At 34.4% G+C, this 26556-nt stretch overlaps 1 protein-coding gene across 1 annotated transcript; it reads left to right on the forward strand.

Moving 5' to 3' along the window:
* The first annotated feature begins 3 nt into the window (after window positions 1-3).
* LOC107850612 (mitogen-activated protein kinase 9) lies at window positions 4-26057 on the forward strand. Its single transcript, XM_016695258.2, has 11 exons — window positions 4-568; window positions 1162-1570; window positions 1658-1785; window positions 1884-1943; window positions 5174-5323; window positions 22707-22862; window positions 22954-23091; window positions 23175-23251; window positions 24396-24497; window positions 25065-25257; window positions 25565-26057. Exons 1-11 carry the CDS (start codon window positions 350-352, stop codon window positions 25634-25636), a joined length of 1704 nt encoding a protein of 567 aa, XP_016550744.1. The 5' UTR covers window positions 4-349; the 3' UTR covers window positions 25637-26057.
* The last annotated feature ends 499 nt before the right edge of the window (window positions 26058-26556 follow it).

Consider the following 26556-nt stretch of genomic DNA (forward strand, 5'->3'; position numbering starts at 1 on the left):
TGCCATTTTGCCTTAAAAGAAGATGCCTTAAAAAACATCTTCTTGTAGTATTAATTTTCAAAGTGGGAAGAGATCTAAACCCCATATTTACCCGTAATTTGCATTGTAATATATGAGGAAGGAAATCAACTTGTCCACTTGGTAACCGTAATTACGGTTTCAAAAATTCAAAGGTTGTCCTAACTGTTATTACTTGTTTCCCATCCATCTATGATCCATCTGTACACACAAAAATAATTGAACCCAATAAAAATTGGAGGGAGAATATTGGAAGCGTGGAATGCTGAGATCTGGTGGCGTTGAAACAAGAATCGACACGAAAGTTTAGGAGAGAAGTGGTAGTGTGTATATGGGTGGTAGTGGTACATTTGTTGATGGAGTTCTTCGATGGTTTCATCGTCGTCCTATCAATGAGGATAATGCCTTTTTAACTCATCCAAACAATTTACAAATAGCAGAAGACGAAGTTACGATTACTGAAGACTTTGACATTACCGGTCTAAAGCACATCAAAGTACCCAAACGCCTTCATTTTCCCATCCGTTCTTCCATGGATCCTCTCAAAAAGGTTTATTCTTTTTTTGGGGATTTGACTTTTTGATATCAAATTAGAATATCATCATTAACTGTTGATTCGATGCGGATGATTTGTCTTGATGTTTGGGTATACTGAAATACTTTAATATAAGATCGAAATTTCGTTGTCGTTGTATGTTTATGTTAAGTTTGAATCCCGTTGATTATATGGTAATCTGCACCCGTCTTATTTAAAGTCGCCGACCCTTCAGATCGAGAATGAGATTTCAGCTTTATTCGTTCTGATCTTTCAGTCTATATGTTTGGGAGATGAACTTTTTTTTGTCTGTTGGATGGCTATGTTTGAATAATCTCAGATCAAATGTTGCTCTCTGCAAATTCGTAATTTTCCCGCGAGACTTGGATTTATGTAATAGCGAGTGCCAGATGGATTTTGGTCAATCGGGAAGTCATGTTAAGGCAACATCTTCCTTGATTGCTTGGATTTTTGTGTCCATTACGTGTGTATTATATTTTAATCACCCCTTATTATATTTTACCCTCCATGTCAATGTACATGGGTAATGCTGCTATTTTAGGTTTGAGATGTATGATATTTGTCTTGAATGGGATGTTCTTTTCCAGAATGCATTGGAGACGGAATTCTTTACTGAATATGGAGAGGCATGTAGATACCAAGTTCAGGAAGTAATTGGCAAAGGCAGTTATGGAGTTGTGGGGTCTGCTGTCGATACCCATTCTGGTGAAAGAGTTGCAATCAAGAAAATTAATGATGTCTTTGACCATGTGTCTGATGCCACAAGAATCTTGAGAGAAATCAAGCTTCTTCGGCTACTAAGGCATCCAGATATTGTAGAAATAAAGCACATTATGTTGCCTCCTTCTCGAAGAGAGTTTAAAGATATTTATGTTGTTTTTGAATTGATGGAATCAGATCTCCATCAGGTAATTAAAGCAAATAATGATCTTACGCATGAGCATTATCAGTTTTTCCTCTACCAACTTCTACGTGGACTAAAATATATTCACACAGGTTGGTTCTTTGTCTAATTCAAAACGTGCCTTTTGTTACCTCTTACCTCTGTGATAATCAAACCTGCCGTTTTTGCCCCTTTATCAGCAAATATTTTTCACCGGGATTTAAAGCCAAAAAATATCCTTGCTAATGCTGACTGTAAGTTGAAGATATGTGATTTTGGCCTTGCTCGTGTATCATTCAATGATGTGCCATCAGCTATTTTCTGGACTGTAAGTTCAAATTTAAATGGCGTCCTTTCTCCCATTTTTCTTATACATGCTTTTTGTCTGATATTCTTGATACGTGTATCTTTTTGCATGTATTAAAGGATTATGTTGCAACTCGATGGTATCGTGCTCCTGAGCTATGTGGCTCCTTTTTCTCTAAGGTAGGATTCATTTACTACTTTCACAGTTTTATTGTTTGTTCTGCAGGTGTATACGCGACAACTACAATGTCATTGACTTGAGCTTTAACTCTCTTTTTTTCTGATTGCGTATGCAACAACTGCAATGCCACTAAATTTCAGTGCTAATTGTTCATTCTGTTCCATATATTTAATAACTACAATGGGGTGAAATATAGTTAATGACACTTTTAGTTTTAATCTATTAAGTTCAAGATTGTTTCCCATTATTTTGTTACTTCTCCAGTCTTTCGCAAATGTATTATGATCAAGATTGTTCCTCATTATTTTGTTACTCCTCTCGTCAAGTCTTTTGCTTTCCTTTGAGATTCATAGCTAATATGTCTTTCTATATCATATATCCTTGGGAGGGTAAAACACTATCAAAAGTAATTATTTTTCATATATGGTTTGTGGTTGACATTGGGTGAACTCATATACCATTGCAGCCTTTAACAAATTCGTTTGATTACAAATGAAAAATGCACTGACTGAAACATTAACTGCAGCAAAACCCAAAGTGATAAAAAGTGTAGAACAATGGTAAGATCTAAGTAGTAATACATAAAAGTCATATTATTCTGATATCCATAAAGGGCAGCTCGGTGCACTAAAGCTCTCGCTCTGCGTAGGGTCCGGGGAAGGGCCCCACCATAAGAGTGTATTGTACGCAACATTACCTTGCATTTCTGCCCGAGGCTATTTCCAAGACTTGAACCCGTGACATCCTGGTCACATGGCAGCAACATGGCAGCAACTTTACCTGTTACTCCAAGGCTCCCCTTCATTATTATGAGATCTATAACTTTGTTATTTCGCTAATCTGTTCTTTATTCTTTTTAGAAGAAGATCTCACCTACATATCATATTACCCAATGCTAGCTACGTTGAATCATTGGTTCATTATAGGTTGAAGTATCGTTGATAAGCTATGGAGCTGCTTGTTGGCAAAAGAAAATTTGAATTCAATAAATTAGTTCAAGAAATTAGGGGTGTGTTTGGTATGATGGAAAATGTTTTCTGGAAAACATTTTCCTATTTTCCCTTATTTGGTTGTAATATAACTTTGGGAAAATATTTTCCAAAGGAACTCATTTTCCTCCATTTGAAAGAAAATGACTTCCCTCATGGCCAAGGGAAGTCATTTTCTAGAAAATATTGAGATGTGACTTATGGAAACTTGGAACCAAAATAAACCAAAATATGAATAAAGTGACCAAAATAGGTCACCTATTTAATAAGTTACCAAAATAGGCTAAACGTAATAATTTATTATGTTTTATATCTTTTTATTAACGGTTTGCTAGCGGATGTGCACAGTAAAACGTAATAATTTATTACGTTTACATGATTTGACATAAAGAAGTGATGTGATAGTACAATGAGTCTTTTTAAAAAATTATAAATTAAAACTTTATAACTTTATAAATTAAAACTTTTTACTACAATTTATAAATTATAATTTTTTATTACATTTCTTACCAATTTTTTTTTTTAAAAAGTTATTACTTCGTTTTATCAAATCAAGTACCACCTACCTCACTCTTTTTGACTTTTTCTTTCATAAATCGTATTAAGAAGTTACTTTTTAATAAATAAAAAAATAAAAAATACGTAATTAGAAATTTATTTTATTAATACGTAATAAAAAATTACATTGTTTTCTAAATTTGGTCAGATGAATGTATAATTATTGATGTCACATCTCATACAAACTGACCGAATGATTAAAAATGTGTAGTTAAATATTATGTTTTAGAAAATATATTATATTTTTAATTAGAGGGCCACACGCTCATGTAAAGTTAAAGTTTAGGTAGAAAAAAAAATATTTTCTATTCCCCAACCAAACACCATAAAATATTTTTTGGAAAATATTTTCCACTCAGCAACCAAACATAAGAAAATAAGTAAAACACCAAATTATTTTCTATGAAAATATTTTCCATGGAAAATATTTTCCATCATACCAAACACACCCTAGGTTGTAGCGTAATTTCCTTGAATTGGATCAATGATGAGAAAATCTCTCTTACGGCTTATGGTCCTCCTTCTGTAATGAGTATCCTCTCGGATCTAGTGTAGTGCTCATCAATACTGTGGGTTATCTGTTGTATGCCCTGTTTTCCTCAATGCTTCAGCAATAGTGAAAGATTTAGTTTGCTGTCTGTTTGTCATAAGTGGATACAAAATTTAAAGGCAGTGGGTCTCGTCACCATTATCTATAAGGTTAATGTTAGGTGTCCCACATCGGATAAGGGATGAGTAATTGGTCTTCTTATATGAACTTGGACAATCCTCCTTTCATGAGCTAGCTTTTGGGGTTTAAGCCCAAGATCCATTCTCTAGATGGTATCAGAGCCAGACCCATCCCAATCCTTTATTCACCGATGTTGGCCTCCCATATTTTATCGTCCACGCTCCAATTAACAAGGTCTGAGCGTGCGGGGGAATGTTAGGAGTCCCACATTGGATAAGAGATGGGTAATTGGTCTCCTTATATAGACTTGGACAATCTTCCCCTCATGAGCTAGCTTTTAGGTTGAGTTAGGCCCAAGATCCATTCTTTACAGTTAAGAGACACCAGAAGCCACTAGGAAGACTAAGTGATATCTTAAAATAACAAAGAATATGCAATGACAAACATCTCACTCTGTGAAGATTACCCAGTCAATGAGGCTATTGGAAAAATTGGGTGCATTTGCTAATCTTTTAGCAAGTGTCCAAGGAATTGGAATTTTAAACATTTCACAAGTCTAGAAAAGGTGAAAATTTTAAAAAGTGATAATAATATCATCTCAGATCAGCTAATTGGTTATCAGATGGTTTTTAGTTTTAGCACAGAGCACGCCACACTTTTACTGGCTTTGAGCATGAATGTTGCACAGTCACTTAACCTTCTGAGAACTTCTTTCCAAGTTTAGTTTAAGTCTGCTTCCAGCAATTGGCGTAGACAGAGGAAACGGATGAGATGCTAAGAAGCTACTTCTCTTGCATTTTACACTGAAACATGGCTTTACAGTTTACACGGTTTAAGGATGAGGATTTGTTCCTTGCCAAATTTTGACGAAAGAATTATAATGTGGAACGATGTGGTTTAACTATGAAACAACTTTATCATACGCGTGAAGACTTTGTTTGTGTTGTTGACACATTTTCATCGACTCATTCACATGTCGCATATACTGTCTCTGAGAGTTCACTATTTGCAGTATACTCCTGCTATTGATATTTGGAGCATCGGATGCATATTTGCAGAGTTGCTTTCTGGAAAACCATTATTTCCTGGAAAGAATGTGGTGCATCAATTAGACCTAATCACAGATTTGCTTGGGACACCTCCTCCAGAAACAGTTGCGAAGGTCAGTTCTCATAATATATGCTTTTCTTTCTCAGAACGTTCTTTAATAATGTGTTATTCTTTTACCATCATCTTATTGTGCATGCTTTTTGTTCCAAAGTATGTGTCTAATACTGCAAGTAGATATATTTGAGAATAGAAGGTGAGGATAATACATTTTAAAACCCCCTTTACTTGTCCCGATTTTTCAATCGAATACTTTAACTTTGTGGGTGCCCTATGACCCTCCTATTTTGTTTGAAGTGGTATAAATACCAGCTTTTGCAACCAACACCAGTTTTATGAATGACAGTGTAGTAATGCCACGTAAATTTTTGTTTCACCATCAATCTGAAAAATCACCTCTCATTTTATCTCTACACACCATAGATCCACCATCAACCAACCATTATTGAAAATCAAAATCACCACCAAATTTGGGTGGCTGGGTTTCATTTGTTGAAGGCTGGAGGAGCTGTGGTGTTCCCTGAGGGTTGTTTCTGAGGTAAAAGAAAAGAAGTTGAAAAGAGAGACATATATGCCGTGAAAGTTGATGAAGGTGATGCCATTTTCTGGTAGAGTGAGGGTGGATTAATGTCACGACCTGATTTTCGAGTCATGATGACATCTACTTTATTCCATCAGTAGGTAAGCCGAACCGTAGCCCGGAGCTATAAGCAATGGGCTAATTTAGCAGAAAATGGCATAAATGCCGGAAATGTGCAAGTAAAAGACTTACAACAAGAAGTCATGAAATAATAATAGTAATAGTATGGAAGATAAATAAGATAACAATTACATCCCACGACCTAGTAGTGTCGGTACAAGAGCCACTAATCCAAAAGAATGTGAGTACTATAGTGGTCAAATATACATCAGTTTCGAATATGAAAGACTAAGCAAAAGTAGAAGAAGGAGAAAAAAGTCAACTCCGACTTCAAGAGCTCAACTTGTCTTCAAACTCTAATCAGCACGATCGTAGTGTTAGCGGCAGCCACTAGTACTTTAATCTACACCAAAAAGGTATAGAAGTGTAGTATGAGTACCAAAGCCACGGGTACTCAGTAGGCATCATCGGCCGATTGAGCTAAATCATAATATAAATGTAATAAAAATGCAAGATAAATAAACTAAGTCAAGGTAAAAGGACAAACCTGGAATAATGCTCCAAATGCTGAAATTAAAGATCCGGAACAACCATAATATGAAAGAAAGCATAACTAATACTATAAAACTGGCTTCAATAAGCCAGCAAGTGCAGATAAGTAATTAACCCAACGCGGGCCCTCATAAGCCCCGAGGGTGCAATCAAAGAGAAGTAATAACCGAAAAGCATTCTAAGTAACCGTTTCTCAAAATCATAACCACGAACCCTTCCATATCCTAATATATCGTAAATAACCTCTCAATTTCGAACTCAAACCGAAACTCAATATCATCATCAACATTTGTTGGACTTGAACCTGAACTAATATCATAAATTTCCGGACTTGAATCAAAACTCAAAATCATAAATTGTTGGATTTGAATCGGAACTAGGATCAACTCCCAAGTACCAATCTAGCATAAGTATCATGAATCTAGCCTCCTCAATCTCTATAATATGCATTTCGATAAAGTGACACGTCTAGAAATCTACAAGGAGCTAACAAGAGTCTTGGCCTAAGGTGGGTCGGAGGGGCCGACTTCTAATCCTCGAAATCCGTTCTAAGGCAGTTTCTACCCTGGACTAGGCTAAAGTATTTAAATTTACTTCTAGATGTCCAATGGGCCACATTTGGTCTTAAGATAGCAATTCTACCTAAAGTACGAATAAGTCAATTACGTCTAATTTACGATTCCTTAGTAAGCTAAATTATCCAATTTATACTAATTGTGCCTCCAGGACCTAATTTTCAACCCATATCTAGCACATTATCATATATATACTACGATTAAGCTCAATCTAAAAGAAGAGTAAACCTAGCCTACCTGGACGTCGAAGAAAGACCGGTGGAATTTGCTAAATCAGTGATTTTTCCTTCCGAAGAGCTTGCACACGATGCCATGCTAGTCAAAGATAATCTACTCATCAATACGAGAATAAAGGTACCCATATTGCATTTTTATGCTTTGGCTCCAAAATTACGTAAAACTCCCATGTGGGCCCACTTGCGGAATGTACTTTCAAAACCGTCAACACGTTTTTCTATGTTCAAGGAACATTTACCCTCAAGAATGGATAAATTTTGAGTTGAAATGGTGCTAAAATCACCCACCAATAATCTAGGGATTTTGAGAAATAATTGAGAAATTCACCATAAAATTAATGAAAACTTACCAAGAATTTGGAGAAGAAACGAGTTATTAAGCTCACAGAAACCCCGAAATCACCTATTGATGTTTCTCCCAAGTTTCCACACTTTCTAAGGTTCTATACTTTTGAACTTGTATGGAAAACAGGAGAAAATTAGACTAATTGGGACATTTAATAGCACCTAGGTGTCGCTTAAGCAGGCACCATGCTGCTTAAGCGGTCACCGCTTTCGTGGCGAAGTCCCACTTTCGAGGTACCTACTGCCTGCACGTCCATTGCTTAAGCGGACTACTTGCCGCTTAAGCGGTAAGGGCTCTGCTTAAGCGGCCCTCAGCTAGGGAAGCCTGGTCGTTTTAGCCACCTTCGCTTAAGCGACCGGCTGCTGCTTTAGCGACCTAAAGGGCGCCCGCCTAAGAGAATGCACCAGCTGAAGACTTGGACTTTTTCCAAGTCTCAATCAATCGTACGGGATTTATCTGGAATCCCGTAAACGCAAACGAACTATGCTATCCTACTAAATTCGACATTTTGGACTTAATGGTGCAGTCGAAATATTCATCCTAGGTTGTTTTGACGAAAAGTGGGTCCCGCACCTAAGTGTCATTTTTCTTAATTTCTTGTCAATAGCTCGGAAGCCTTGGGACTTGAACCAAAGGTCTACCTAGCCTAAAATCGACGTTCCGAATCTAATGAAACTGTCAGAATTGGCATACGAGGTCGTTTGATTAAAGTTTTCACCCGGTAGCCAATTCTTACCAGTGAAGACTTCAAAACAGAGAATTGACTCTAAAAATCAAACAAATTGTCCGGTAATCGAACTGTCAGCTCCAATAAGTCACAAATGACTTGGGGCAGCTATAGGTAGGGGTGTTCATGGGTCGGTTTGGATTGGTTAGTGGTTAAAACCATAACCATAATCAATTTAGTTGGTTTTTGAATTTCTAAAACCAAACCAAACCACAAAAAGAAAATAATTGTCGGTTTGGTTCTTGTTGGTTTGGTTCAATTTGGTTCGATTTTTCAATTTTTTAGGTTATTGACTAGCCTACTCCAACCATCTCTAGAATAAACTTCTTTTTATAACCCATAGAAAAGAGTATCACATTGAACAATTTCTTATGAAATATTTGTACAGTGATGGACAAATGACACTATAAACTCTTAAAAATCAAAACAAACACATTAAACAAAACCAACATTGAGATGAAAAGCACCAGCTTTGTATTGTAGGCACTAAGATTATCCAACAACATATAAACACATACATGTACATTGTAAAACAGAGCTTTGTATTCTATTGCAGTGTACTGCAAGAAGAGACAGAGTTGGGCAAATTTGAGTTATTTGTTTACTTTAAAGACTAGCTAGGTGAGCTAATCATATAGGGAAGCGATTGAATAAACAAGGAGACATAAAATTACCATTTGAACCAGGGACCATGGTAACTCGTATTGTGAAAGCTGAAGTAGAAAAAGTGAGGTAGGGACCGTAAGGTTAATAGTAATAGTAGGTAGAGTTGGGCTTGGGTTCAGGACATTGGGCAATTGGGCTGAAGTATTGGTTGGGTTAGACATAGATTAAAATTTAGTTTTAGATTAAATTTAATAAAATATTTATAATTTATTTATAAATTATATATATATATATATCGGTTCGGTTTGGTTATTTTCACGGTTTTTTAAAGTAAAACCATAACCAAACCAAATAGCATCGATTTTTTAAAATTTAAAACCAAACCTAACTAAACCAAACCAAACCAAACCAAACGTCGGTTTTTTTAATTGGTTTGGTTCGGTTTACGGTTCGATTTGGTTTTTAACCAAACCCATGAACACCCCTAGCTATAGGAAAGCTGTAAACGGTGAAAATATGTGGAAATGCATAAAATGACCTGGAGGGTCATTACAATATCCACTACTAAAAGAACTTTCGTCCGCGATAGTAAAGGGTTAGGATGTACTAGAAGCCTCGAACAGGTGAGGGTACGGGGCGTGCATCTCGCTCTCGATTTTTCAAGTAACCTCCTCTATTGGGCGGTGTCTCCACTGAACCTTAACTACTGGAATTTCTCTAGACCGCAACCGCCTGACATCCCAAGCAATATGAACTCAGGCTCCTCTACGAAGGTCAACCCTCATCCAACTGAACCGAATTCCACTGAAGTAGACGAAACTCATCGAGAATGTATCGCCGCAACATAAAAACATAAAAATCCGGATGAACAACTACAGAATTTGGGGTTAAGGTTAACTCATATGCCACTTCACCAATTGTGCGAAGGATCTCAAAAGGTCCAATATATCCGAGGCTGAGCTTGCCTTTCCTCCAAAACCTCATCACACCCTTTATGGGCGATACTCGAAGGAATACAACCACCAACTCCAAATCTCAAGGTACGAAGTCTACGATCTGCATATGCCTGCTCTAAGCTGCCCTCAACCTATCCTGAATCATCCGGACCTTATCCAACTACTCCTGAAGCAAGTCCATACCACGGGGCCTAATCTCAGAGGTCTCGAACCAACCAATCGGAGAATGACATCGTATACCAAATAAAGCCTCAAAGGGTGCCATCTCAATGCTCGAATGATAGCTATTATTATACGCGATCTCTGCCAAAGCTAAGTGTTGCTCTTATTGACCCCCAAAATCCATAAAACAGGCTCGAAGCATATCTTCAGGAATTTGAATAGTCCACTTCTACTGCTCGTCCGTATGAGGGTGGAAGGCGGTGCTACAATCCACCTGAGCACCCAACTCCTAAAAAGCTCTTTAAAAGCTGAAAGTGAACTCTGATCCTCGGTCTAAAATGATAGATATAGGCACTCCATGCAAACAGACTATCTCATGGACATAGTTACGGGCTAACCTCTCGGCACTGAAGGACATCTGAATAGGAATGAAATTTGCCAATTTGGTAAACCGATCTACAATGACCCAAATACCGTCGGAACCATGAGAGGTGTGAGGCAATCCACTAATAAAGTCAATAGTGATCCGCTCCTACTTCCACTCGGGAATAAGCAGTCTTTGAATCAAGTCATCGGGTCTCTGATGCTTAACCTTCACCTGACAACATAGGCGATGAGCTACAAAGTCTGCCAAATCTCTCTTCATGCCACTCCACCAACAATGTTGCCTCAAATCTCTATATATTTTAGCTGTACCCGGGTGAATAGAATATCTGGAATTGTGAGCCTCACGCAAAATCGACCGAATCAAGTCTCCAACCCTCGAAACACAAATGTGGCCATCAAATCTCAGAATACCCTCAGAATCTATGGTAGCTCTCTTGGACTCACCACTCAGCACCTGATCTCGAATAATACTATTTTGCGGAAATTTTGACTTTTAGAGTCGCCACTTAATTTATTTAAAAAGAAATTAAGAAAACCTTTGAAAGTTACTTAAACGATCCAAAACAAAAAAAGTCATTTAACTTTGAAGATTCTGAGTCAGCGGTTCCTATTAATACTCTTGGAAGGTTGTTAAGGCACCAAGAGTATCCGCTAACTTGTGGTTATCCAGACTGTTTGAAAATGTCTTTTGACTAACTTAAAAAAAAAAGATTGATTGTTGAAAAGTAATTGATTTTAGGAAAAGAATTGTGTAAAATAGATTTGGACGACTTAGCAGGGATTTTAACTAAGTCTTAACAAATTAATAATAAAACATGTAAAAGGGGAAGGGGAGAAAATAATAGACTTAGGCCATTGGGCCCAAATCAATAGACCCTGTCCTAATCTAATTGAGCTTTTGGCCCACTTGCACCTGTCTTAATCTAAATATTGGGCTTTCGGCCCACAACTGTCCTAATCTAGTTTTCGGACCTTTGAGGCCCAAAATCTGCCTCACCTGTATTAAAATACAACTTTGGCTTTGAGGCCCAAATGAATGAATAAATAAATGACTAAATGAATAAATAAAAAGAAGACAATAGTAAAAATTGAGACTTTTCAAGTCTCTTAGTGACCTCATCAATGGATTTTGACCCATTTTCCTTTTTCGTCTATCTTTCAGCACCCGCACGTCATGTAGTGGACCTTGGGTTTAAACTTCGGACTTTACTTGAATAGGTGAGCCTTATTGACCCATTACGAAATGCAAGAGGAGAGGAGTCCATTTGGACTCGAGATATTTTTTGCATGCAAAGAAAAGATAAAGAAATTAATATACGTTTAAGGCATAATAGTTACATATTTCAAAGCAAAAGAAAATATCAAGAATCAATTTTTGAATTACAGTGATATGCACGCTTGCACACGTATAACAAGAGTGAGAGTCAATAGATTAAATGCAAAGCAAAGACATCCACTTTCATGCCTCATGATTTATGTTCATATTAAGAATGAATAAAGGTAAAAGGAAGAAGACCATATTCAATGAATTAATGCGAGAAACAAACAACGTAAGTGAAACGTCTAGAAGTCTACAGGAGCTAACAAGAGTCTTGGCCTAAGGTGGGTGCGTCGGAGGGGCCCACTTCTAATCCCCAAACTTCATTCTAAGGTAATTTCTACCCCGGTCTAGGCTAAGGTATCTAAATTTACTTCTAGATGTCCAATGAGCCACATTTGGTCCTAAGTTAGTAATTCTACCTAAAGCACGGACAACTAAGTCAATTATGCCTAATTTACGGTTCCTTAATAGGCTAAATAATTCAATTTATACTAATTATGCCTTCAAGACGTAATTTTCAGTCCATATCTAGCACATTATCATATTTTATATATATGTATATATATGTCCTCTTTATTTATGTTTACTCGATAATTTTGATCATTTAGATCAAGTTCTTCTAAAGCATAGACTAGTTCATTCATTTTCTTCCTTTTCAACTAGGTCTTCTATTGTTTTGGAAGTAGATGCTTCTTCTTCCATCATTATTATTAGAAATTTTTTCTAATTTTTCTAAATCTTCCTTTTGTTTTATTTCTAAAAATCTAGATATAATTTTTTCATCTAAACTACCATATTTTGATGATAATGATTATTGGCCCTATGAATATGATGATGGCTATCATTCTGATTAATTGTTGTCAAATTATTCCGCACATTACCCTTCCCTTTGGATTAAAAAATGCACCACAGATTTTTCAAAGAAAGAGGAATAAAATTTTTTCTGAATTTTTTTTTTAAATAGTCTACATAGACGATATTTTGGTATGTTCAGAAAACTACCAGGAACACTTAACACAGATTATTATCTAATTTGAAATCTAGATGCCAAATTTCTTGTTCTAAAAGGAAAATAGTTTTCTTTTGATGAAATAATGACTGTTTGCAAACTCTTGCAAATTGATTATATGCATATCTTTCTTTTCATATCCTTAGGGGCCTTAAAGGTTCCCTGGGGTCCTCCTGTGTCCCCTTTATTCATGTTTGCTCGATAATTTTGATCATTTAGATCAAGTTCTTCTAAAGCATAGACTAGTTCGTCTAGTTCATTCATTTTCTTCCTTTTCAACTAGGTCTTCTACTTTTGTTTTGGAAGTATATGCTTCTTCTTCATCATTATTATTAGAAATTTTTTCTAATTTTTCTAAATCTTCTTTTTGTTTTATTTCTAAAAATCTAGATATAAATTCTAGGGGTAAGAATATCATTTCTTATTCTTTTCCCTAATTCTTTATTGAACATATCTGTTCTTTCAATAATTTTACCCATATTAGCTGGTAAATTAATCTTAATGGTTTTTATCTCTTCTTCTATTAAATTTACCTTAAGAGTTATCTGCCTTTGCATAGCTAAAAGATCATCTAAATTATTTAAGACTCTTTCTATAAATTCTTTGTTATTCATTTTTAAACAGATTATTATCTAATTTGAATTCTAGATGCCAAATTTCTTGTTCTAAAAGGAAAATAGTTTTCTTTTGATGAAATAATGACTGTTTGCAAACTCCTGCAAAATTGATTATATGCATATCTTTCTTTTCGGATGTTAAGTTCTTGTTTTAATTCTAGTAATATTTTTAAAGCTTGGTCTTTATTCATAATGGTTACGTGAATGTTAGAAATCAATACTTCCAACGGTCAGGCGAATGTTTAAACCTGATTTTATCATAATTAGGTGGTATATTCCTTATTCTTCTAGATTTTATATGAATTATTAATTTTGCCTCTAAACTAGAGATCAAAGTAATTAAATAATCCAATATTTGGGGATCTCCTTTTGTTTCATTCAATTGTTTGTATTCTAAATATTTACTATTTAGAATATTCTTGATCTTTTTAAAGATCTTTCTATTTTTAAAAGGTTCTCATTAAAATTACTTAACAACTTGGCTCTGATACCAAAAAAGTGGTGCTGTTCGCAAACAGGGCAATGTGCGGAATAATTTGACAACAATTAATCAGAATGATAGCCATTATCATATTCATAGGGCTAATAATTATTATCATTAGAATATGGCCAATAGTCATCTTCATCTGAATCCATATGTGAATAATTATGGATAGACCATTGTTCTTGAACAAGCGGTTCTATAATCTTATCAAGGATTTTTTCCTGTAGATCTTTGTTTAAATTTATCACTTTTAAAATAGTGATTAAAGTTTTTTCATTTAGAAAACAAGTATGGTAACTCATTATGCTGTATAGAGAGTCATTTGTTTTAATCTAGTTTTATACTTTTGTAATCTAGATATCTGTATTAATTTTAGATTATGATTTTCATTTAGAGAGGCATTTATGAGTACTCTAACCCTGTTGATTTCAAAATTATTTAAATATTTTTTTAATCTATATAACCTATTAAGATAATTTTTTAAACTTTTTATATTATGATTGTAAAACCTGATTTTTATTTTGGTTTCCCAAAACCAATTTCGATATTCCTTTAATACTGGTTGTACAACCTTCATATTAAAAAGTATACACTATTCATGATTTTAAAATTCCCTATAGGTACTACGTAATACAATATGTATGAATGTATAAGGTAGATATGAAAACTAATTTTTCCTATGCTAATAAGTTCATGAGACTATAGAGTATATTCATGTACCTTTCGTCTTTCCTTTACGTTGGTCGTATCAACACCGCGGTGTTTCTCCTTCCGGCTATGAAGAGCCATTTTAGCTTTTTTTGTCCTACCGTTTTGGCTACTATTCCGTTCTTTCTCCGTTTAGGCCGATGATCGCAACCGTCATTTTTACCAACATAAAAGATTGACAAGGTATATAAAACAAACTTTTATTCCATGAACTTATTACAACATAAGAAAAATCTTTAATCAGATCTTTCTTTATACTTACATACACACTATTATTACTTTTTCCTGGCGGGAGAAAGTGCTCACTCACTCATTGAAGAAGATACCTAACAATTTTTTAAGAAAGAACATATTTCAGAGAAAGTGTAGTCTCTCTTCTTAGTTTTTCTATCTCTCCTTTTATAGAAGTAAGGAGGGGTAGATTACAATATTTATTTCTCGTAGGGTCGTCCCTATATAATTTAATATTTATCTTTCAATCCCCAATCAAGATAAGATTAAAAGATAAGATTCTTTTATATTGACTGATTTTGGATTGTGGGGTCCAGCATGTCCAATCTTCTTTATTTTATTTTTGTCGTCTGATGCTGAAGATGTTGACTTAGATGCTTTTGCTTTACATCCTTTTTTGCTTTTGCTGAATAGACTTTACAGCTGTAGATTACATCTCTTCAGACATTGAAGAGTCACCTTCTTCTTCATTTCTTTTGAGATGTGGATGTTCTAAGAACTTACAGGCCATAGCCCATGTGTTTGGAGTGGCTAGAAATTGATGAGTTTCAATTTCAATTATTTTGTCTCTTAAGACAACTGATTTTGATTTTCCTTTGGTCATGAGAACCCAATTCGTATTCCTATTCAGGACTTTATAATTTGCTGCGAACTTGTTTTTAAGGATGTGATAAACAGTCTTCATCCCTAATGCTCGTCTGGTTTGAATCCATTTCTTGTTAAAATATGGAATTTTCTTATTAACACTTGTAGCGCTAATACTAAAATTCCTTAGTTTTTCCACTTCAACATAATTGACCGTGGGAAAATATACTTGATCATCTTGAGATTCCATAGCTATGCTGTAGAATCTGCAATAAATGGCTTCATTTTCGGCAAAATTCTTAATTGAACTTGTCAGATGCATAGGTAGCCCTTTTATCTCAGATAGATTAGGTTTAGAATAAACTCTATCAAGATAGCCGAACTCAAATAATTTGGCTGTGAAATCAGCCTCTCCTCCTGGGAATATGGAGATTCTTGGATATATGCTTTTGTTCTCAAGAACTCCAAATGTAGTTTCACATGATTCAGGGAGGTCATAAATCATTCTGCTGAATGTCAAATATTCTTCTTCTTTTGGATGAATCTTGCCAACCTGAAAAGTAGAAATATTTTTTCCAGATAAAAAGTTAAGTCCTTTTTTCTAATTTCTCAAAAGTTTTTTCAGTGGTTACTGATTGTATAATTTCAGAGAAAGTCCTCTGAGTTGGTTCTCGGCGTTTGTCTTCTTCCGAGGATTCAGCCATAGGCATATTCGAGGTTACCTTTGAGATGTTTTTGGCACTAGGTGCTAGTGGGACATCTCCTGCCACTTTGTTAGGGATTTTTTCCCTTGCACGGCGTTTAGCTTCGTCTAAAGACTGCTATTGGCATATCCTGCTTTACCGTCGAGATGTTTTTGGCACTATGTGCTAGTGGAACATCTCCTGCCACTTTGTTACCCTTAGGTTATGTTTCTAAGTGTTCACATAAAAGTTGAAATTCTGCCATGTTGTCAGCTTGTTCTGTGTTAAGACGACTTAATTCGAACTGTAACTTTTTTGCCTTTTCAGACACTGTTACTAATTCATCTCTTTGTTGGAATAGCATATTGCTCTTCTCATTTATGGCTTCATCGATGTCATTCATCTTTTGCCAAATCCTGTTGGTCAATGCTTTAGTTCTATCGTCCATATTGAGCGTTTCTTGAAAGGAAGTCTACAAAAACATTATCAGATCCTTTAATATTTTCGATCTTAAAAGTATAAAATGATAATATTACCTGCCACCGATGTAACCTTCTATACTGTGATTTTGAAGGTAATTTGTTGAATATTAATCCTGATATCTGGGTATTATCTGTCCTTACAACAAATGACTTGGGTAATAAAAATGCAGAAAACTTTCATATTCCTTTTACTACCGCTAGCGATTCTTTCTCGTTAGTGGAGTTATTAATTTCAGCCTCATTAAATGTTCCACTTGTATATCTACAGATTTCATTTAGATCTGTTTGTAGTAATGCTCCCTAATGATAATCTAAAGCATCTGTTTGTAAAACCAAATTATCATCTGGTTCTGGTAGCCTGAGCTTTGGTAGCTTAGCACATTCTTCTTTTAATTTTTGGACACAAAGAGTATGTTCGTTGGTCCATCCTAGTCGATTTGATTTTCTAATGAGTTTTTGCAAAGGATTTCTCTTCTTTGCAAGGTCAGGAATAAATTCTCCTGCATAGTTGAGACAACTAAGAAACCTTTGTATTTCTTGTTTTGTTGTAAGCTTGAATTCGATTATTTTCTTTGAAATATGAGTTTGTAGCTTTATTCCATTTTTTGAAATTATCATTCCTAAGAATTCTATTTCATTTTTACTTCTTTCAGCCTTTTTTCGGCTTAAAATAATCCCATTTTTGACACAGTTTTGAAAATTCTTTTAAATGTGTTAAGTGTTCCTGGTTGTTTTCTGAACATACCAAAATATCGTCTATGTAGACTATTTTAAAAATTTTTTCAGAAAATTTTTTATCCATCTTTCTTTGAAAAATCTATGGTGCATTTTTTAATCCAAAGGGCATTACCATCCATTCATAATGTCCGTTAGGAGGGCTAAATGCTGTTAGGGGAATTGATTCTTCTGAAAGCTTAATTTGCCAAAATCGCTTTTACAGTCAAATTTTGAAAAGTAGTTTTTTCCTTTAGCAAGGTTAATTAAATTATTTTTATTTGGAATAAAATATCCATCAAAAACACAATTTTTATTTAACTCTTTGTAGTTAATTACCATTCTAGATTTTCCTCTTTTGAGTTCCGCATGATTTCTTACCAGAAAGGCGGGACTGCTGTGTGGACTCTTACTTCCTCTTATTAATTTAAGATTAAGTAATTCTTGTATTTGAATTTTAAATTCAGTTTTATCTTCTTTATTTTAAAGCATTGGTTTAACTCTTATTATGATACTAGGATCTTTTAAAGTTAAAACTGCTTTTTCATGACTATTATTCCATTTTTCTAATGGATTTTCTCCATAAGATACTTGTAAATCTTGTTTTATCCTTTTTAAATTAAGGCATTTACAAGAGTTCATTTTCTAATAATAAGTCGGTTTCTAGCTTGTTATAAGAATAAACATGTTTTATAGGAACTATCTTAGATCCTAAAATTATTTCTACATTTTTCTTTTCATGTGTGAATTTTTCTTTATCACCTGTTATACCTACAAGATAGGTGTTTGAATTAGATATATCCCAATCTTTTATTAAAAAAGATTTGGCTAGACTAGTTTCTGAGCCATTATCTATTTGATAACATGAAGTTATTTTTGTTTCGTAGGTTGTAAATTCTACGAATACTGCTACTCTGAATGAAGTTTCTTTAGGCATTAATTTTAGGTATAAAACAAGTTTTATCGCCTAAGGTTATTTGAATTCCTTCCTTTTGGATACTATATTGATCTAAACTATTGAGGAATAATCCTCCCAAGATTATATTATAATCATTTTCATGTTCGCTGATATAACAAGGAACTCTTGTCCTTATTGGTCCTAATTGAATTGGTAATTCTACCATTTTTGAACATACATAACTATTTTCTTCAAATGTTTTATAAATATAAGGTTTATCTTTATAGCTAATTAGTCCGTCTAAGATACTTTCCTTGACATGATTTGCTGATGATCTTGATTGTATCAGAATTGTTTGTTTGTTCCGGTCACTTCCATTAAAGAATCTTCCTGAAACTTTAGTAATACTGTTACTATTATTAATGGTAATTCTTGTAGAGTTACCTTTTCTTATTGAATTTTTCCTATATTCTATTGAGAGTCTTGGATTCGAAGTAGAGGAACTTCTTATTTCTATTGCTTTTCCTACCTAGAATTCATATTCAGTAGGAATGTTTGGTTGTTGAATTTCTGCTTCAACTATCCTTGCTATTCCTGCACATTCTTGATCAATTTCAACAAGACTTTTGTTTTTATAAGCATTTCCATAGTTTGAGTTAGTAACCGTATATAGAGCCTGATAATAGATGCTCATGATATGATTACTTGGTTTAAAAAGATCATTTCTTTTTACTTGAAAATGCAAACTTAATGCTTCATTAAAATTTGCATCTTTAAGGATATACAATACCTGGGGTAATAGGTGAATAACAATTTGGTGTATGCCAAATTACCTTCAACTATGCCTAGATTTCCTTCCCTTGTATTTATAAATCTTTTGTCTGAGAGATTTATTACTATGGGACAATCTATACCTTCTTTAAAGGTAGATTTAACCATGATCAGGATTCCTCCAAGATAAACATAGATCATCTTTTTTCTATTTCTTTTTGAAAATTTTCTTAAGATTTGGTCTATCATAGGCTTAGTTAAAAGGTTAAGCTTATGTCTCCCAGTCGTTTGAGTGACCTTTATCACCTTTTCAATCTCCTGATATTTGTGATAAGAGATTTTATTTCTTAAAAAGGTTCTTTGGAGTCTACTAAATATACTATCTTCTGTTCGAAGATTAAATTTTAATCCTTGGATTTTTCTTAACAATTCTCCTTCAAATGTGGCTTTTAATGCATATCCTCGTTGATCTTCTTCAGATTCTATAACCTGAGTTGTTTCTTCTAAATTCTCAATTTCTTGATTCATTCTTCTGAATCAGTACTTGATTTTGAGAATTCTTCATAAAGTTTTGTATAAAAGTCTTCACTTTTAATAGATGAGATTGACTCTAGGTCTGATTCTATTTCTTCTCTATCTATTTTAGAGATTTTTACTCTCTTCTTATTACATTCATAACTTTTGTGGCCTTCTTCTCCACAATTATAGCATTTACATCTGTCTGTAGAATTCTTTTTAAAATTTCTACGCCTTTTGTAATACCTTTTCCTTGGTATGAAATTCTTTTTAGAAATATTTTTTCTTTTAATTAATCCTTTAGTTTTCCTGTGTTTTCTTTTCCTTTTTAAAGGATTTTTCACATGACATCCCCATTGGGATGCTGCTTCTGTGTCTTCACAGTAGACCTGAGTACCAATCCTATTGGCTTTTCTCTGCATATTATGCAACATACATAGTTGACTAATTCTTTGATTGAGAAAAGTAATCCTCTTTCCTAAAGAATCATCAGTTTGATCTTCTTTAACATATTCTGTTCTAAAATAACTAGCCCAATATTTCGTCATCCTTACAATTTTAATCGAAGGGTCCATATAAGAATTTGAGTTTCTGTCACACGTGTACGGTGGCTACTGCAAGTGACTTTTCAACTTGCATATCCAATTTTCCTTTTCTTTAGCAACATGTGAACTTCTATTATTGGTGGTTATATTCTGCTTTCGTTTTTTTCCCCTAGAAAAGTGCAACTTTTTAAAGGATTTCTTCTCACATTGTGAGTAGGAGTTAGAGGCAGCTTAAGCATATTGGTGGCCTAAGGCGAAAATCAAATGGAAGCCTTAAATTTGTAAGAAAAAATATTTTTTTTAATAAACTCTATTTTCAAAATTATATAATAGATTTTTTCTAGTTATTCAATTTTAAGTAATAATATAATTAATGCATTAATTCTTTCTTGAGATATAGTACTCTAGATATATGAACTTCTAATAATTCTTTCTTTTTATATAAAAAATTTAATTTTTCTATAAATAATATTTAATTTTTCTTTTTATTTTAAAAATTATAATATATTATCGTAAAAAATGAGGTCCCTCAAATTTGGGGGCCTAAGGCAGCCACCTATTTTTATATAAGGGAGAGTCGCCTCTGGTAGGAGTGTTCACTATTTTTAACCCTATTTGTTAAAAATTGATCCAAAATATAAAAAATCAAATCAAATCATTAAACAGATTTTAATTTGGTTTGGTTTGATTTTATATTAGTAAAAATCGAAAAAATTTAATCTCATTTTGATTTTATTCAAAATATTGAATAAATAACAGAATTGAACCAATAAATCATATATACATAATATATTATTTTTATGAATAATTCTAAATATATTATATATGTTTTCATCAAAATTTATTGATGACTATTTAAGTATTATGTATTTAAATATGTCATGTTACCGTTTTATGTGTTAATCTCAGATTTTTTTTTTAAATATCATTGTCTTCTTTTATCCTTTTGAATGAATTGAATCTTTTATTTTCATGTACAGTTAATAATCGAACAAGCGATAAATATATTATATTTTTTTATTGGTTTAATAATTTAAAATCAATTATATTGATTTTGTTTCAGTTTTGATCAATAATCGATCCAAATCAATCTGTGAACATCCTTGTGATGCTGAATATGCCACGCGAAAAATTGAAATTGAAGAGTCATCAACAAAAGAATATACTTTATGAAGTGAATTAGGAAAAACAAGTAAGATAAACGCAAATTGAAACATTTACCCTCAAGAATCGGTAAATTCTGAGTTCAAATGGTGCTAAAATCAACCCACTAATAATCTAGAGATTTTGAGAAATAATTGAGAAATTCACCATGAAATTAATGAAAACTTACCAAGAATTCGCAGAAGAAATGAGAGTAATTTAAGGTCTCAAACACCCCAAAATCACCTACTAATGTTTCTCCCAAGTTTCCACACTTTCTAGACCCTAGCAAATTCGACGTTCCGAACTCAATGACATGGTCGAAATTTTCATCTGAGGTCGTTTAGATGAAAGTGGGTCGCACACTCAAGTGCCATTTTTCTTAATTTTCAACCAGTAGCCCGGAATGAGTTCGGAAGCTTTGGGACTCGAACCAAAGGTCCATCTAGCCTAAAATCGAGTTTCCAAAGCTGATGGAACTGTCATAATTGGTATACAAGGTCATTTCATTGGAGTTTTTACCTGGTAGCCAATTCTAGCTAGCCAATTCTAGCTGGCAAAGATTTCAAAACAGGGAATTTACTCTAAAAACCAAAGGAACTACCCGGTTACCGAACTGTCAGGTCCATCAATCCATAAATGACTTGGGGCAACTATAGGAAAGCTCTAAACGACGAAAATACATGGAAATGTAGAAAATGACCTGGAGGGTCATTACAATTAAAGGAGGCATTCATGGGTATTTTTGGTATGATGGAGCTTGCCAGTGATTGTTTTTTCTGGTTTCTACCGCCCTCTATCTGTGTGCTTTCAGGTGGCATAACGGATGCGTGCTTCCTGGTGATCCTTGGACAGCTTGAAAGATTCTGGCTGGTGGTGTATCTGGTTTTTGACATGTACTGAGGTGGTTTTGTTTTGTGAGAACGACCTGTTGTCACATAAATGTAATGGTGATACATCTTGAAGGTGGCGTGAGGCATAGTGGTGAATGAAAGATGAGTACAACGGCTAAGTGAGTTGTACAATTAAAAATGCATTTCTAAACTCTTAAAAAAAACATCTCTAGTTTGAATTGTAGTGAACTCGTAAAACTTGAATGAGGAAAAATGAAGGTGGCAAAGAGAATTAGAAAGCTTGGGTTTCTGGTGGCTGGTGAGGGTGGTGTTGTGTTGGAAGTGGCAGTGAAGGTGTTAGTGAGAAGAAACGAAGAAAGAGAAAAAAAAAAAGTAAAGAAAACAAAAAAGAGTAATAATTAGGCTTCTCATGCAATGCACATTTTGTGCAAACACCACAGTTGTCACGTGGGTTCGGGGTGGTATTTATACCACTTTGAGCAAATATGGGTGAGGTGGTGTGTTCATAGGATCCTCGTGTAAATAAAGTGAACTGGTGAAAAAATGGGACGAGTATAGGGTGGTATTTATGTGTTATCTTTAGAAGATAAGGTAGAAAAAATTGTTGCCGAGAAGTTCCGTGGTTTCACATTTTACGTGCCACTTTACTTTTCTCTTATTTTATGAAATTGTTTCATTCCAAACTGGCAGATTAGAAATGAAAAGGCAAGAAGATACCTAAGTAGCATGCGGAAGAAACAACCGGTTTCCTTTGCAAAAAAGTTTCCAAATGCAGATCCTTTGGCATTACGCCTACTTGAACGACTGCTTTCATTTGACCCTAAAGATCGACCATCGGCGGAAGAGGTAGTGACTGAAAACAAATCCAATGTTATTTCAACTACTTAGCGAAATTCTCAAGCGCAATTGACTTAACAATAATATTGTCTTTTCTTAGGGATTGGAGGATCCTTATTTCCGTGGTTTATCAAATGCTGATCGTGAACCATCTAGACCACCAATATCAAAGCTTGAGTTTGAATTTGAGAAGAAAAAACTGGCAAAAGATGATGTTAGAGAACTCATATATCGCGAGGTGCGGCTTTCTTTAGTATTAATGGCTACTTTGTTACTGAATTGGATCAAAGGACTGACTTTACACTTGTCTTGAACAACCAGATTTTAGAATACCATCCCCAGATGCTTCAGGAGTATCTTTCTGGTGGAGATCAGACTAGTGGCTTTATGTACCCAAGGTTTACTGCTAATAGAAGCTATTTTTAATAATTTATGCTCTTTATTTTTAATAATAGTTGACCTGCCTCTTTCTCATGCATTAAAAGCCGTTGTTCATAGTTTTCCGCTGGAGCGTAATTGCTACTCTTTCACAGATGGAAGAGCATCACAACACATACACAACTTTTCTTCCCTTTAAAAGTAAAAGTTGACAATCATTTACAGATGATTGATTTTGGCCCTCGGATGTACTTTTGATTTTGCATGTTTATATGGTAAAGTCTATTAGTGGGTCTATCTACTCCATTCGGAGCTCACTCCTTTCGTGGGGATAAAATAGCTTCTGGGTGTTAACTTTTGATGTTGCCTTCTGCCGTTCTGCTTCTTCTATCTCACTATTCACAGTTCTGAGTACTTATTTTCTAGAAAGGAGCCATCATTCGTCTGTAAGTAAAACTTGTTCATTTCTTGATTGCAAACAGTGGCCATCGTCTAGTCAGTGATAAATCATTAACATTTCATAGTGGATTGCGGATCATATTGAACGAGTTATCATGATTTTGTTTAGTTCGAAGTTTGGGTTTCTTATCAAATACTTAAAAAAGAGCATACTGCATTTGGTTGTGGTGGAACTTGTTCTCCTCCTACCCTCCGTCAGATACAGACAGTTGTGAATCTTCTTGAAATCAAAGGAATTAAGTTTTCAGAATCAATAAGGTTACTGCAAAATTTTAACACGAGGGTAGCAAAAGAAGTCGTATTAGTTTTACACACACTTCGATTAATCCACTGAATCCGCTAACTCCAACTAGCACACGTATCGGGTAACTTTGCCCACCAAGGAGTAGGCAGATGAGAAGAATTCACACTGTGTCACTTTTGCTGGAATTTGAACCTTGGTTTGCAAGGTTTTCACTCTGATTAGTGATTGTCGGATCCTTGGTCTTGTGTTGGATCTAATTGATCATCCTTCTGCTCAAAGGCGTGAGTTCTTTTTATCTTTTTTTTCTTTATCACATACAGTTGATTGTTGTCTTTTAGACTCCCCACTTCATATAATTAGGCTAATGTATTGTGCCAAATAAGTTTTTCTATTTCTGAAGAATCATTTTGTATTGCTATTCAAGAAATATTGATCATGCTGTTTCTTCTATGTTAATTTAGTGGTGTTGATCGGTTCAAGCGACAATTTGCACATCTTGAGGAGCATGCTGGTAAAGGTGAACGTAGCACTCCGCTTCAGAGGCAGCATGCTTCCTTGCCTAGGTGCATGGTCAAATCTATGATTCTTCTCGTCAGATTGGTTAAAATGATTTTTCAGAATCTGCAGATTAAGGAATTACTTTCTCAGTGTTTAAACTATTCACATTTAAAAAACTCAGATTTGAAAAGAAGTTTCTCTTAAAAATAAAAAAATCAAATGAAAACAAGGTTTTTAGAAAATACTTCGTATTTTTACATATTGCCGTGGATTATAGAGTTGCTTGTGTTATTTTAAATCAAATGAAAACAAGGTTTTTAGAAAATACTTCGTATTTTTACATATTGCCGTGGATTATAGAGTTGCTTGTGTTATTTTGTGCAGTGACTTACCAGTTAGCTCTTGTTGTTTGGATATTTCCAGTGTTTTTGGTCACTGGTGACCTTGGACTTGTTTACATGCTATTTTAAATTGATTATCACCGTGTTTGATTTCAGGATGATGTTGAGCCTATTAAACTCTTTAGTTTGTCCACATATACTTATACAAAATCAAGTATTTTAATAGATTGATAGCTTTGTGTGGTATTTTAAAAACTGAATTATTTGTGTTTGGGAATACCTCTGCTGCAGAGAGCGAGTTCCTGCACCAAAAGATGACTCCTCTTCCCAAAACAATAATTGTGAAAAGAGAACTGTTTCAACAACTCTTCAGAGTCCACCAGCGCAGTCTGAGGGATCAGAGAATTACAATGCTCGTAGCTTGCTGAAGAGTGCTAGCATCAGTGCTTCTAAGTGTGTGGAAGTTAAAAGAAGAAACACAGAGGTGATCTTTTTATTCAGCTTCAGTGAGTTGTAGATCTTATTTCCATAGTCCTGATAATTTTGTGGTTGCAATCTTATATCCACTGACTTTATGCTGATATAAGTCATATAATATTGTCTCGTTCACTTGGATATTCTCGACATCATGGACAAATATGTAATGTAGATAGCAGCAATAACTGTACACTCAATAAAGCAAGTGATGAGAGTAGCTTGTTTTAAAAACCAATTGACTGCTAGTTCTTGCAATTTTTCATATTACTTCACTCATCTGACAGGACTTTTTCTTATTGATAATGTTTTCACAGGAAGAGCCAATTGAAGAACAAAATGAGGAAGTTGATGGTTTGTCTCAAGACGTTGCTGCTCTTCATGCTTAATTCTCTGCAGTCGAGTATGTTTGATGTGCTCTACCACGTAACTACTTGTCCTGCAAATCAACATTTTGAAGTTCCACTCCTTGATTTCAGCTAGAAGCTAACTGTAGGTGGTCAGTTCCTATTTGTGACCAAGTATAGGACTAGAGAAAATGCTCCAGCTATTTGTGGATCGGAAACCAAATTCTCATTAGATGAGAAGGTTATTGTGACTAGTACAAATTTGTAACGACTCCATACCTAACGTATGGCCTTTCTGGTTACAAAATATACATGGATGCAAACTGATCTCTGGTCAACAACTACTATTATGCTGCGATCCGAAGCAAATTATGGTCCATTATGTGAATCCTCGTTGACCATTTTGCTTCATTAGACTCATGTATATGGTTATGTATTGATAATAAAATGACCAGGTTTTTTCTTTTTGTGCATTGATATCGAAAGAAACAAAGAATTTAAGCATTTAAGAGAACAAGTATATCATCGAGGCCTTCTTGTGCCAAAATGAACCTTAACAATCTGAAAAGAAAATGAAGAGAACAATCTGAGCTATAGTTGAAGTCTAAACACAGCGATGATAAAATCTCAAAACAGTAGAAAAGAAGAAGATGATATGCCACAACATTTAGATCTTAATAAATGGACAATTTCTAAAGTCTAACCCAAGCTTATATATCAAATGGGAATTTTTGAAAAATTGAGTCTTAAACAGGTTGTTAAAACAACTGAAGAATGTATTTCTGTTGATGATGATCATGTTACTTTTAGATTATTATCTGAAAATGATTTGGCTCCTTATAAGAAAACTCATCGATTCATGCATATTGAATTAATACAAGTAGCATTAAACCACTTACTTCAAGAGGTTTACTTGAAAGCTTTATAGCGATTTTAAGAGATGATAGAAACCAAAATTGGAA

Source organism: Capsicum annuum, chromosome 12 (genome assembly GCF_002878395.1).
Source record: "Capsicum annuum cultivar UCD-10X-F1 chromosome 12, UCD10Xv1.1, whole genome shotgun sequence".
Classification (NCBI taxonomy): domain Eukaryota; kingdom Viridiplantae; phylum Streptophyta; class Magnoliopsida; order Solanales; family Solanaceae; genus Capsicum; species Capsicum annuum.

Coding starts and splice junctions, on each gene's coding strand:
- LOC107850612 (XM_016695258.2), top strand. CDS start 350: ATGGGTGGTAGTGGTACATTTGTTGATGGAGTTCTTCGATGGTTTCAT. Junction 569..1,161: donor CCATGGATCCTCTCAAAAAG/GTTTATTCTTTT, acceptor GTTCTTTTCCAG/AATGCATTGGAGACGGAATT. Junction 23,252..24,395: donor AGTGGCTTTATGTACCCAAG/GTTTACTGCTAA, acceptor ATGTTAATTTAG/TGGTGTTGATCGGTTCAAGC.